Here is a 15,726-nt window from a genome sequence, read left to right on the forward strand (position 1 = left end):
TGGAGGAATGCCACCTTATGTGGATTACCGACAGTTGAACAAAGTGACTATGAAGAATAAGTACCCGTTGTCAAGGATAGATGACTTAATGGATCAACTGCAAGGAGCTAGAGTGTTTTCTAAGATTGACTTAAGATCCGGTTACCATCAGATAAGGGTGAAAGAGGATGACATTCCAAAAACTGCATTTAGGACGTGCTATGGGCACTACGAGTTTGCGGTGATGTCCTTTGGGTTAACGAATGCACCTACTGTGTTCATGGATTACATGAACAGAGTATTTCGTTTCTTTTTGGACAAATTCGTGGTGGTTTTCATAGACAACATCTTAGTTTATTCTAAGATGGTGAAGGAGCACGAGGAACACTTGAGAATTGTATTGCAAATCCTGAAGTAGCGGAAATTGTATGCTAAGTTGTCCAAATACGAGTTCTGGAAGGAGGAAGTAAAGTTCCTAGGTCACGTGGCGAGCAAAGGAGGAATAGCAGTGGATCCTTCGAAAGTAGAGGCGGTGATGGAATGGGAAAGACCAACGACGGTGATGGAAGTTAGAAGTTTCTTGGGTTTGGCCAGATATTACCGGAGATTTATTGAAGGATTTTCCCAGATTGCCCTACTGATGACTAAGTTGACAAGGAAGGAAGTACACATCGGAATGTGAAGAAAGTTTTCAGACCTTGAAACAAAGGTTAACTTCAGCGCCTGTTTTGATTTTGCTGGAACCGCATGAACCGTTTAAAGTATACTGTGATGCTTCTTTGAAGGGTTTGGGTTGCGTATTGATGCAGAACATGGTGGCTTACACATCACGTCAGCTGAGACCGCATGAGGTAAATTACCCAACTCATGACTTGAAATTAGTGGCAATTGTGTTTGCGTTGAACATTTGGAGGCACCACTTATACGGAGTAAGGTTTAGCGTCTTTTCTGATCACAAGAGTCTCAAGTACATCTTTGATCAGAAAGAGCTTAATATGCATCAGAGGAGGTCGATGGAGTTGCTAAAGGATTATGATTTTGAATTGAGTTATCACCCTGGGAAGGCAAACGTGGTGGTGGATGCGTTGAGTCGGAAGTCTTTAACGATAGCTTGGATGAGGATTAAGGAAGAGGAGTTAGTGGATAAGTTTGTGGATCTTAAGCTGGATATTGGTGAAGTTGTCGGAAGAGTTTGTTTGAATCAGTTGCAGATTTCAAGTATGTTTAAATTAGAGATATAGAGGGCTCAGCAAGATGAGAAAAAGCTTCAGCAATTATTTCAACCAGTTGGTAAGAAGAGGCATGGAGAATTCACTAGGGATGATGAAGGATTGTGGAAGTATAGAGGGAAAATTTACGTGCCGGATGTCGGGAGTCTGAGATAAGAATTGTTGTCGAAAGCTCACAACAGTGGGTTTTCTATTCACCCAGGAAGTATGAAGATGTACTATGATTTAAAGAAGATGTTCTGGCGGCCTAGGATGAAGGGTGATGTGACTACAGTTATCCAAGTGTTTGACATGCCAGAAGGTGAAGATAGAGCATCAAAAACCATCAGGAATGTTACAACCACTTGAGATTCCTCAGTGGAAGTGGGAAGGAATTGCAATGGATTTTGTGACCAGTTTACCAAAGACTAGGTCGGAATTTGATGCGGTTTAGGTGATCATGGATCGCTTAACCAAGTCCGCTCACTTCCTACCTATTCGAGTGAACTATTAAATGGAGGAATTGGCTAGGTTGTACATCAACGAGGTTGTAAGGTTGCACAGTGTGCCATCGAGTATAGTGTCGGACCGTGATCCCCGATTCACATCAAGGTTTTGGGGAGCTTTCCAAAGAACTTTCGGTACGAGGCTATGTCTCAGCACCGCATATCATCCACAAATGAATGGATAGTCGGAAAGGACTATTCAAACATTGGAAGATATGCTAACGGTGTGTGTTTTGGATCAACCTGGAAGTTGGGACCGTTACATGCCATTGGTGGAGTTTGCGTACAACAACACCTTTTATGTGATCATTGGGATGGCTCCGTATGAGGCTTTGTATGGACGGAAGTGCCAATCTCAACTTTGTTGGTATGAGACTGGTAAAGCTAGTGTATTGGGTCCAAATTTAGTGGCAGAGACTACTGAGAAGATTAAGAAAATTTAAGCAAGGATTTTGACTGCGCAAAGATGAAAGAGAAGTTATGCGGATCTGAAAAGGAAACCATTGGAATTTGAAGTAGGAGAACATGTATTTCTGATGGTTACTCCGACAACTGGGATCGGAAGAGCAATTAAAACAAAGAAGTTAAATTCGAGGTATATTAGACCGTTTGACATTCTGAGGCGATTCGGACCGGTGGCATATCAAGTAGCTTTGCCACCTCACTTGTCTAACTTGCATGAAGTATTCCACATGTCACAACTCCGTAAGTACACGTCGGATGCGGCTCATGTGTTAGAACCCGAGTCGGTTGAGTTAAGGGAGAACTTGACTTTTCAAGTAACACCGGTGCGTATTGACGACACCAGTGTGAAGAAGTTACGCGGAAAAGAAGTTCAGTTGGTTAAATATGCTTGGAAGTGAGCAGGAGTTGAAGAACATACTTGGAAATTGGAGTCTGAGATACGGAAGGATTATCCCGAGCTATTCTCAGGTAATCACTAAATTTTGAGGACAAAATTTCTTATTTGGTGGGAAGAATATAAAAATCGTGATTAATTAACCGTTTAATTAAATAATTATATTGCCCAAAATAGGATCCAAAAATTTAGAATGAGAATTGGAGGATTTAAATATGATTTTTAGACTCAGTAGATTTTTCTGAGTCGAAAAATGTATTTTCTGCAAAAAATCGAGTAAAACTACAAATCGGCAGCCGAACTGGTCAAACCGGTTTAAATCTGCCCAGTACTGTGAGAGAATAATTAAAAACAGTAGAAAACCTTAGAAAATTATTAGAAATGAAAAATCGGGCACTAATTGTAAAGGTTTGACCCGAAATTGGGCCAAACGGACCAAAAACGCTAACGGGTTGGACCGGGCCCAAGTTAGGCCCAAGCCCAACTAATATATACTCTTATTAAAGGCCATTTCAGCCACACTCCCCTTCATAATAACATAAACACAGTAGCTGGTAGGGTTAGAGAAGAGAGGAAGAACACTATTCACCTCATCACTCTTTTGATCATAACTCGAGCTATAGTGCTTCGATTCGCGTGCCGTCAGTGGCTACGCGAAGCTCTCGCCGAGCACGTTAATTCTATCCCACTTGTATAGGTAAGATTTCGAATTTTCCATTCCTTCTTGCTGCCCTAAGAATTTCGAGTTTGGTGGGTGTTGGTCTTGAGTAAAATTTGTGTTTTGGTTGGTTAGATGCTAATCATTAGTGAGAAAATCTTGGGTTATATCCCAAATTTCAGTGAATGAGGTAAGGTTTCTCCTGAATCCTTGTAAATTGAATAATTGTCAGTGTTAGGTCTTGATTTATATGAAATGTATGATGTTAGTTTGAATATTAGAGCTTGTTGGAATTGCTTTGGACATTTGGGAGCCTTTGGAATTGAGTTGGTGACTTGTTGGTGAATTGAAGCTTGTTGAAGTTCAATTTTGGGTTTTTGGCATATTGAGAATCAGCTAAGGTATGGTTTCAGTTTTCTCTATATAATATATAATATTTCTGGACACTCAGGCTAGTGACCTATAGGATAGGTTTGGATTGATATGGTTGTTAATTTGGTTGGTTGATGATGTATGATGAATTGATGATGTTGATGTTGTTAAATAATATTGTTGATGTATGATGTATGATGAATTTGGATGAGTAATATTGTTGATGTTGTCAAATAATGGTGATTATTGATAATGAGAATGAGTGAGGTTGATTATGAAGATTGATAGTGATATAACGTTGTTGATGAGTTTGTTGGATGAGAAGGGGTTTAGTGTGAAATTATGGATAATTAGGAGTTGAGAATTATATAATATGAGTAGTGGATTGTGATACAAATGGTAAAAATCTTATTTAGGATGGAGTTGATATGGTTTGGTTTGGTTTTGGTGGTGAAATTAGAAAATTGAGAACCTTGTGAAATTTTGGTAAAAATATATTTTTGGTGAACTTTGACAGATCATAACTTGAGCCTCAGTTTTCAAATTTTGTTGAAGTTTTCTTTAAATTAAATTTCATTGAAAAATCTTTAAATGGATATAAAATTTGTAGGAAATGGATTTTTGTAGAGGAAGTTATGATCATTCAAAGTTTAGTATCAAAATCTGAATTCTGTGAATACTGCAGAATTTGTGATTTCTGGTTTGTACATGCACAGCCTTGTGCGCACACACACCCCTGTGAGTTTTTGAACCTATGCGCACACATAGCCTTGTGCGTACGCACACACAGGGAAAGGCTTGCTGTTGAGAGCGCTAGCACAACCCGTGTGCAGACACAACCAGCAAGATTTTGCAAGCTGTGCGCACGCACACGTTGGAAGGTGCATTCTGTTGAGGGTGTTCGCATGCCTTGTGCGAGCGAACAGAATTGAAGAATTTTACACTTCTGTGTACGCACACCTCTATGCATACGCACACATTTTGAAAATCCTCCTAGGCGTGTGCACGCACACTCCTATGCACATGCACATGCCCTATTTTTCAACTGAAATCTTGTTTTTAATTGTTTCGCCTTTCCAACAAGCTTGTAAACTTCTATGACACTTATTTAAGACTTTTGGACTTGTTTTGGGATGTTAAAACACAGAGAAGATCTTGGGTGGAATTATTTAGGTATTACCTTGAAGAGTTAGAGAACGGAGGCTTAGGTTTCTGGTGTATTGAGAATGAGTTTGGTTGCGAGAGAAGGAAGAGTAGTAAATTTGGTGATTACTGGCAATGAATTGAGAAACTGATGAACTAATGATTTTAGAATGGAAATTATGAATTGGCAGGGGTTGAGATGAGTCGAAGACTTGGAGTTGCAATGATGAGTCATTGATATACTGAAATAATAAATTTTTGAAAAACCATTGCTGTAACATTTTAAATTGAAATTGTTGAGACGTTAGGCACCTGGCAGGGATGGTGGTTGGATCCCGCCTGTCGAGGTAGCGGCGGCGGTGTAAGGACAGTGGTTCGTCCAGCTTGTGTTGAGATGTGTGGTCCGTGGCAAGAGTATCCCGCTCGCATCCCTTCTGATTACTAGAGTGTGCAAGCACAAAATCCTGGACGGTGTTCCGAGCACCATATCTCGGGGGTTCCCATTATTATTCCGAAGGGCGACATCTCCATGGAGATGTGTCAGGTTGGCAGTTGAACCAACAATGTGATATCACAGCCAGCAGGACAGGCATTCATCATGTGCATATTCTATCTGTTTGTATACTTTGCTGACTTGAAATTGCTTGCCTAATTATATAACATGCCAAATTTCCTATTTGAATTACTTGTCATATATGCCTATACTAGTGTTTTACTTGCATTGATATTAATTGTGCTTTCTACTGGGATTGAGGAAGATCAGAAGGCAGTGGTGATGGGATCGCATGGAGGATAGGTTGGTGAAGGCTATGGGACAGCGGAGAACTGTTAGATTAGAAAATCCACTAAGTTAGTTTACTCCTTTATTATGTTAAGGTTTTAATTATGCTTTAATGTTTTAATTGTGCTTTAAGATAAATCTTGTGATGGATATGAAGTTTTAGGATTGCCTCTGGCATCCCGGAGTCTTATATCTTACATCACTGGGCACTGTTACCATACTGAGAACCTCCGATTCTCATACCATATTCTATTGTTGCTTTTCAGATGCAGGTTGCAACCCACTTTGGTGAGTTGTTTTGATGGTGACAGAGCGGAGGATCCTGGATATGTTTTGGGAGTCTTTTTGATTATTTTGTATTAATCTCTCACTTTTGTATCCACTTTTTCCTAGAGGCTTTTTTTGAGAGAGAAACTTGTATAAGCTGTTTTTAACTTTCAGAATTCTGTATTGTTTGTATATAGCTAGCCAGCTTAAACTCCGTGAGCCGTGGCTAGATCTTTATACTATTATACTCTGATATTTTGTTATATTATATCTATTTTTTTTGCATTAAGTTGTAGCTTCGTGTGTACGTTTTGCACTTTTTAAATTCTGTTTTTGAGTTGTATTCTTCATCGGATTTCTAGAATACATTACTTCTTCCTATATGATATGTATAAGCTTTAGAATTGTCATAAGCTTTGGTTAACTTTTGCTTTACGATGCGAGGTAAGGCTTAGGGTAATTAGGGTGTTACATGATAAGGTCCCCAAATATCACAATGAATTAGATTAAAAGCAGAATTATAGAAATGATTATTTGATTGAAAGGATAAATGCCTAAGTTTAGCTATCGAACAGACTAGACATTTGGAGTGATTATACTTGATGGGTTTTAAAGACAAAGTGTGACTGAGTTTATTCAAAACTTTCTCAGAAGCATGTCTTAATCTAGCATGCCATATATCTACAATAGGAGATGAAATCATGTGACAAGAATCAATGGTAAAAGTGGGTTGTGACTCTGACACAAAGAGGTTATCAATTTCATCACCTCTGCCAATCACCCTCTTGGAGGTCTTGTCCTATATGACAAATGATAGATTAGTAAAAAACATAGTGCAATTAGACAATTTTAGTAAAGAACTAATAGAAATTAAATTTATTCTAAAGGAATGGATAAAAATGACATTGTGAAGGATTAGGTGAGGGTTGATGACTATGTTTCCTATGGCTAAGGCACGGATTCTTGTGTGATCTGGTAAGGCTACTTAATGGTTTTGTAGGGGATTGGGATTCAGAAGAAGGAAATAAAAATTGGTTATGTGTGTGGTAGCTCCTGAATCTATGATCAAGAATCAGAATTTACTTTTTGATTCAGATATGACGAGGAAAAGATTTCACCTACATATATCTCTGGCTCAATTGCTTACAGTTCTTGCTGTGTTTGAAGCAATGCCATAAGCTGGTTGTACTGTCTACCAATGAGAGAAAAACCAGTATTTTGTTGAGTTTGTTGACAAGAATTGAGCTGAGCAACATGATTCACTTGGTTCTTGGTGCCACTACTCTTGTTCTGAAGATAGCTAGGAGGGTAACCATGTAGTTTATAACACTTATCTTCAGTGTGACCTAAGAAACCGCAATAAGCACATAAAGGGCGATCTTTTTTTCCTTTTTGCTTGAGCCAAGAGTGGCCATGGGCTTTAATGACTGTCTCACTGTAAATTCCATGTGCTGATTTGGTTGAGTGTTGGTGAGTCTGCGTTGTTTTTCTTCTTGCAGAATTAGGAAGAACACTTTGTCGATTGGAGGAAGAGAATCCGAGAGAAATTTGACTTCGCACGTTTGCCAAGTTATCATTGATACCCATCAGAAATATCATCACATACTCCTGATTGAAATATGCTTGAATTGGCTTGACACCGCCACAAAAGCAAGTGACTAAAGGTTTGAAAGTGTTCAATTCTTCCCAAAGAATCTTTGATGAGCGGATAATTTATACGTTTTTTGGCATTGTTTTTAGTATATTTTTAGTATGTTTTAGTTAGTTTTTATCATATTTTTATTAGTTTTTAAATAAAAATTACATTTCTGGACTTTACTATGAGTTTGTGTATTTTTCTATGATTTTAGGTATTTTCTGGCTGAAATTGAAGGACCTGAGCAAAAATCTGATTCAGAGGTTGAAAAAGGACTGCAGATGCTGTTGGATTCTGACCTCCCTGCACTCTAAGTGGATTTTCTGGAGCTACAAAAGCCCAATTGGCGCGCTCTTAATTGCGTTGGAAAGTAGACATCCTGGGCTTTCCAGAAATATATAATAGTATATACTTTGCCCGAGATTTGATGGCTCAAACCGGCGTTCCAAGTCAGCATAGAAATTCTAGCGTCAAAACGCCAGAATTGGCATAAAAGCTGGAGTTAAACGCCCAAACTGGCACAAAAGCTGGCGTTTAACTCCAAGAAAAGTCTCTACATGTGAAAGCTTCAATGCTCAGTCCAAGCACACACCAAGTGGGCCCGGAAGTGGATTTCTACATTAATTACTTATTTATGTAACCCTAGGCTACTAGTTCTCTATAAATAGGACCTTTTGCTATTGTATATCCATCTTTGATTAGTCTTATGCTATCTTAGACCTTTATGGGGGCTGTCCATTCGGCCATGCCTGAACCTTCATTACTTTTGTATTTTCAACGGTGGAGTTTCTACACACCATAGATTAAGGTGTGGAGCTTTGCTGTTCCTCATGAATTAATGCAAAGTACTATTATTTTTCTATTCAACTCAAGCCTATTTCTGTTCTAAGATATCCATTCGTTCTTCAACATGATGAATGTGATGATCCGTGACACTCATCAACATTCTCACCTATGAACGCGTGCCTGACAACCACTTCCGTTCTACATGCAATCAAGCTTGAATGTGTATCTCTTGGGTTTCTAATCTAAGATTAGAACCTTCGTGGTATAGGCTAGAATCATTGGCGGTCATTCTTGAGATCTGAAAAGTCTAAACCTTGTCTGTGGTATTCCGAGTAGGATCTGGGAAGGGATGACTGTGACGAGCTTCAAACTCGCGAGTGTTGGGCGTAGTGACAGACGCAAAAGGATCAATAGATCCTATTCCAACATGATCGAGAACCAACAGCTGATTAGACGTGCGGTGACAGCGCATTTGGACCATTTTCACTGAGAGGACGGGAGGTAGCCATTGACAACGGTGAAACCCAACATACAGCTTGCCATGGAAAGGAGTATGAATGATTGGAAGAAAGCAATAGGAAAGCAAAGATTCAGAAGGAACAAAGCATCTTCATACGCTTATCTGAAATTCTCACCAATGAATTACATAAGTATCTCTATCCTATTTTCTGTTTTATTCATATTTTAATTATCAATTCTCCATAACCATTTGAATCCACCTGACTGAGATTTACAAGATGACCATAGCTTGCTTCAAGCCGACAATCTCCGTGGGATCGACCCTTACTCACGTAAGGTTTATTACTTGGACGACCTAGTACACTTGCTGGTTAGTTGTGCGGAGTTGTGACAAAGAGTTGAGATTACAAATGTGCGTACCAAGCTGTTGGCGCCATTGATGATCACAATTTCGTGCACCAATCTTCAATTTGGTGAAGTATTGAGAAACTGTTAAAGAACCTTGTTGTAGTGTCATGAGTGATTTCTTCAGCTCAAAAATTTGCGACGCATTGCTTTGAGAGAAGCGAGTTTCCAAATCTTGCCAGAGGAGAGCAGTTGGCCTAGCATAGATAATGCTCGCAGCAATGTCCTTTGAGATTGAATTGAGTAACCAAGTAGTCACAATATCATTCGTACATTGCCAAGATTCAGTGAGTGTAAATTCAAAGTTGGATCTGGTTTGGGCAGGGAACCATCGATGAACCCTAATTTGCGCTTTTCACTTAGCGCAAGACGCATGGAACGACACCAAAAAGCATAGTTATCTTCTTGAAGTGGTTGTGAAATGAGCACTAGCTTTGGATGGTGACCAGACTGGAGTGAGTAAGCATCAGAAATCGGTGAAATTTGTAGAAAATGCATCTGAGTAGGAGACAGTTCTAAAGAACGCGTGTCTTTCGAAGTGGTTGACATGATAACTTAAGGACAGAATTGAAGAGTGATTCAAAGGATGAATCGAAAAAAAAGTAGAGAGAATAAGAGAGAAGGGGTAGAAGAAATGAGAGAAAAAAGATGAAAGAACTTTTTGAAAAGTTAAATTTTCTATGAAAAATTCATTCAAAAAAGGAAAGATGAGAACGAGACGAGAACATGTAAGAAGTTTTATCTGATACCAAATTGAGAATGAGATATTCTATAAGAGAAGAGAAATAAATTTTTATTAATTTATTTTAACTCATTAATGGTACATATATATCAGCCACTTTGAGTGCAAACAAAACAAGAGAAAATAAAATCAAAAGACTAAAGGGGTAACTAACTGCTTATATTATCTAACTTACTTCTAATTAGTTTTTTTTTTTTACTAATTTACTCATGAGTCATAATAATGGAAAAAAGTAGAAAATAGAATGTTATATATAAAATTTTAAAATACTATTGAATACTAATAATATTGTTTGTTCGTCACAAATAGAGGGAAAACAAAAAATTAGGGAGCACATGGTAGTCGGAATATGCCGATACAGACTCATCATGTTGGCGGGTACTGAATTTAGGATGAAGTTTATTTGGGCTTCTAGACAAAAAACTTATTGAAAAAAGAAGATGAATATTAATTAAAAAAAAGTTTATATTATCATTTTTTAGGGGAAACCATGAAAGTAACTTTAAAAAATATATCATCCTAGAAAAAAAAACTTTAGCAAACAAAACAAAATAAATAAATAAATGGTCAAGAACTTATTTTTATTTTGAAACAGAATATCTAATGTAACACCCTAACTTTTAGCACCTCATGATCGTACCAAAAGTAAGGCGTTACTAACCTAATTCCTTTTATTATCTATTTAATATTGAGCCTTTACATGTAAATCTATCGATGGTTTTACTAAAAATATAACTTTTTCAACAAGTACAAACAACACATATTCACATACTTAATATTAATAAATTCTAGCAACTCAACTCGTAAACATATTCCTCTGTGCTCCCGCAGCTTCGCAATAAGCCTTCGCACCTGTAGCTGAAAAGGGTAGAAATAGGGAGTAAAAACTAGGGAGTTCTTAGTAGGGTCGGGATTAGAAGTTTAGTTCATTTTATATGTACTTGGTTTCGACCCGTTCCCGATGCAACTCAGCAACCTTTATCTTACAGGTGCGACTCTCTTGAGCCGATGTATGCAAACATAACCTCTGTAAGCAACCTCTATCTTACAGGTGAGTCTCTCTCTAGCCAATGTATGTAGCGATAACCTCTGTAAGCAACCTCTGTCTTACAGGTGCGACCATCCCCTGGATTGGCCAATGTATCTCTAGAAGCAAATCTCGGTGGACTCACCACCATATCTCTGCTCATCTTTAGCAGGTACATAATTATCTTAGCTTGTTCTTTCTTTCGTTTCTTTTATTCCTACTCTCTGCTCTCCTGTGGCAGAAGTTCTTTAGATTCCTTTAATCTTTGCTCTCTACTCTTCTGTGGCAGAGGTTTCTTTAATATTTTTCTTTCCTTTTCTTTTCTTTCTTCTTCTTTCTTTCTTATTGTTCCTTTACCTTTCCCTAAGTGTCTTATGGAAAAGAATTATAAAGTTCTTTAATTAAGTCTACGTTCTCTAAAACTTTTAGGATTACTTTGCTTGCCTGCTTACTCATTAATATTACATGTTATAATATTCTTACAAAATAATATCTTTGATAAATACTAATTATAATAATAATTTATTTTAATATAAATAAATAATTTTAAGAAAATATTTAAAATAATATTTATAATCTTCTTTTAAAACTTAGTTTATAAAATCTTATTTTTAAACTTTTATTAATTACTTTCTAAATCACGAACTTTTTAATATTCTATTTTTAACTTCGATATTTTATAAAATTAAATTTAAACCCCTACTTATTTTCATATTTATAAAAATAACCCTGGTCTTTTACAAAATACCCATTTTATCCCCTGAAAAATACAATTTAATTACTAATCTTTCTCTTAAATCAAAATCGAAACCCTTAGCCCCTTTCCTTTCAAAATATTGCTTTTATTTTAATCCGTTCTCGAGTTTCTCAGTTACCGATTCTTCGTAACTTTTAACTTAATCCCTTGACCATCAAATCTCACCAAATTTATACTTTATTTTCAATGATATTCTAGCCCAAAATTCACCAAAACACCCTAACTGGCCGTTCATATATAGCTGAACCAACAAATCACAATCAACAATAATAATTCAACCAAATTAACTCGTTCAAACTCAAACAATAATCAACCAAATCAACATTCACTTATCAAATTCACATTTAATTATTATAAAGTTACCAAACCCTACTTCCGTACGAAATCAAAATAGTCGAAGCCCCGGAGAAGCTTTCTGACCGAGCTGCTAAAGAGAAAAACGTCAGAAATCGTCTAATTTAAATTTTGTCTACTAAAATTGTTTCTAATAAATAATTTAAACTAATAGAATAAGTCATAATTAAATTATACTTCAAAAATCTTAACATTCTATTTAATTATTTTTGTTGAAATAATTTTTTTAAAAATAAATTCTCAATATAATATAATAACTCATAAATAACTAATTATTTGAATTTTTAAAATTTGGAGTGTTACATTTAAGCCTTCGATTTTTAGTCTTGTTTTAATTTTTTTTAAATTCAATCATTTACAAAATAAAATTAATTAAAATAAATTTTTTTGACATAAAATTTTTAAATTTAAAAATTAAAAACGTATTATTTTTTAATAATATTAACAAAAATCACATCAAAATATGATTAGTAAAATTTTTTTTGATAAAACATATTTATATCTGATTAATTTTATTATATTTTTAAATATATCAAGAACTTATTTATTATTTATATTTTTTAGAATAATTTTAATTAGTCCTATGAATTTTTTGATACCATTTTAGTAATTTCTTTTTTTTTTTGGCGTTTGTTTCCATTGTTATTTATTTATTTATTTATTTATTTATTTATTTACCGTGATTAATTCTGTGATGCTCCATAACCATCTGCCTATCTTGTTTTAGACATCCTATGAGCCTCCCACTCTTTATCCATCTGAAAAAAAAAAAATAATTTATATGAAATTAGTGGGAAAAAAATATGCATATATAAACATATTATATTGTTAATCCTTAAACTATAATAGCAGAAAATTGCATGCATGTTCAAACTTCTAATGCCTGAGAGTGAGAGGTTTCCTGCATAGCGTAGCTATGATTCTCGTCCTTTAAGAGTAAAGTGCAGCCATGAATAAAAGACAAAAGCACGTTTTATATACTTAACGCACATTATGTATGTGCACAATATTATAATAAATAATAAGATTCCAAAGTTCCAGATGAAAATTACGTGACAGAGCAGCATGATGCATGCAATATATATATAAAGTCATTCTTTTTATGAAAAAAGAACAAAAACAAAAATCTTTCTTAGCATCACAGTGATGTAAAATAAAATTTATTGATATATTTATATAATTAATTTCATTTGGACGTTAAATTATTTATTAGTTTTCCAAAAGAGGAGAGATTATTATTATTATTATTATTATTATTATTATTATTATTATTATTAAAAAATTTTATTAATTATACGTCCTCCTATATGGGTGGAAGTTGAAAATTATACGATATAATATAACATAATGATTAAGGTTTTGAGAAACGGATTAATTATCGATTTATTTTAGTTACTGATTTACTGATTTATTAGTCTAACTAATCTATGGTTCAACGGAAAAAAATTGTGTTAAAATAATATAATAAATAAATATCTTAAAATATAATTATAATATAATATAAATCATAAAATATCTTTTAAATTTAAAATATTATGTTAAATATCACCAATCAACGCCATATAATTTTATCAAAATACAATCTCAAAAGTTAAATAGTAAAAAGAATTATCTAAATATTAAATGGCAACATAAAACTTTGCCATCAATCATCAAAATTCGCAAGAACTTATTGCAGATTTGCTTCTGTGTGATCATCTTCACTGTCATTTCTACCCTTTTGAGCAGAAGAATCAAGAGATGCAGTATAAATATCACTACTACTACCGTCACTTTGATATAAATCAGCATCGATATCACCTAATAAAATACACATATTATTATATTAAAAACTAACAACATTATAATAAATTATCAGAAAATAAACTATAATACTCACCCAATAAGTCATCTACATTACTAGAAAGATCAGGCTCTTTCTCTACAACCTCTTCCGTCACCCAAAGATCAACTAAATTGATGCTTTCATAATCAATTGGATCGATCATATTGTATCTTTTGCTTTCTTTTTTCTTCCTAAAAATTTAAATACAATATATGAAAAATTAATAATTTACAAATTTGTTATCATAAAGATTACATATGAAATAATATAATATTGCATGAAACATATATTACCTAGATTTAAGACGCAAATTATAAGTAACGTAAACAATATCATTCAGTCTATCATGCTCTAATCTATTTTTTTTGTATGAATCTAATAAAAAAGACTCTAATTCCTCTCACACCCAGAAGAAACATATGCTTGGCTAAGAATGCGATTAGCTATCCTTTGTAAACATGGAGTAGAACTACCAAACAACTTTCATCATTCATCAATCACTTATAAAACCATAACATATTAGTAGTTATCAATTAAGAAAATAAAAGCATAAAACAAGTTACTATTAAACAAATATTCGAACCAGACTTAAGTTTTTTTGTAACTCGAATAGCCTCTGGTCTATCGAAGCTTTCCCCTCAACTGAATCCAAATTGTTACGCTTGCAATACAAGATAACAACATCAAGTAAACCCCGCATAACATCAGGTGCTTCTTTACCATTTTTATATAAAAAAAAAAAAAACAGGATTCAGGAAGTAATCTGCAGCATAAAGATTTTTCTTCAAATGCTTGTCCCATCTTGAGTTGAAAATATATGTGTACAGCTGATATGCAGCCTTGTTTTACTTAAGCATCTCTTTAATTGCATCTTTTGCCCTTAGCATTCCTTCATATACATATCTCAAAGGTGGTTTATCATCAGCATCAACAATCCTTAGCAATTTAATCAAAGGATCCACAATTTTATATGCAGTAAAGCAATCATCCCAAAATTTACTATCCAAAATAATAGCACTCGCAGCTCTACAATCAATGCTTGCAAATCAACTTTATGTTCAAAGATGCTCTTCAATGTGATAAACACAATTGCAAAACGAGTTGTACAAGGACATACAATTTCTTTTCAAGAAGGTCTTTTTCTAAGCCAAAATAAGAAAACCATATGATTATACACAAATACCGTAATCTTTGAAGCAGGTGATGCAAGGATAGAAATATGCGCCATGCTGCTTACATCTTTCAGAATAAGATTAAGGCAATGAGCAACACATGGTGACCAATAAATATTCTCATATTTCTGATTGATAAGCCTACCAGCCATAATATAATTGGCCAGACTATCAGTCACAACATACACAATATCATTAGGGTCAATCCATTCAATCACCTCAGAACACAAGTGATATAACATTGAAGCATTTTTTACCATATTTGAAGCATCTACAGATTTCACAAAGCACAAACCTTTAGAGCAATACACCAAGAAATTTATTAATGTTCTTTATCTTTGATCTGTCCAACCATCAGCCATGAGGGTACATCCGGTTTCTCTCCATGCACTCCTATAACTATCAACTAGCATTTTTCATTCTCTTTTAAGATCAGCCAACAAGGGAACCCTTAATTTATCATAAGAAGAACCCCTATAACCAGGTCCAATACCAGCAACACCATCCAGCATATCTTGAAAAAATGGTGACATCACTACATTAAAGAAAATTCTACAATCCAAAAGCCACTGAGCAAACCGTTTATCAACCTCGTGTATCGCCTCTTTGTTTTGCAAAATACTTTTAAGACTTGATTGAGCTTCTAGAGTTGTTCTTGGTGCAAACATAGGAGGAATGACTTTGGCTTTCTTTTTTGGCTCACCTCCAACCACTTGCTGACTGAAGTACGTTGCTGTTCTTCTTGAACTATTGCTTCATCAATTGCATCCTCTATCTCATCACCACCCTC

The 15,726-nt window shown here is 35.0% G+C and overlaps 1 protein-coding gene across 1 annotated transcript; it reads left to right on the forward strand.

Moving 5' to 3' along the window:
- Nucleotides 1-1,701: 1,701 nt before the first annotated feature.
- Nucleotides 1,702-2,556, forward strand: LOC112769861 (uncharacterized). The gene is made up of 2 exons (XM_025814318.1): nucleotides 1,702-1,828; nucleotides 2,213-2,556. Exons 1-2 carry the CDS (start codon nucleotides 1,702-1,704, stop codon nucleotides 2,554-2,556), a joined length of 471 nt encoding a protein of 156 aa, XP_025670103.1.
- Nucleotides 2,557-15,726: the final 13,170 nt, after the last annotated feature.

The sequence above is a fragment of the Arachis hypogaea genome, chromosome 18 (assembly GCF_003086295.3).
Source record: "Arachis hypogaea cultivar Tifrunner chromosome 18, arahy.Tifrunner.gnm2.J5K5, whole genome shotgun sequence".
Classification (NCBI taxonomy): Eukaryota; Viridiplantae; Streptophyta; class Magnoliopsida; order Fabales; family Fabaceae; genus Arachis; species Arachis hypogaea.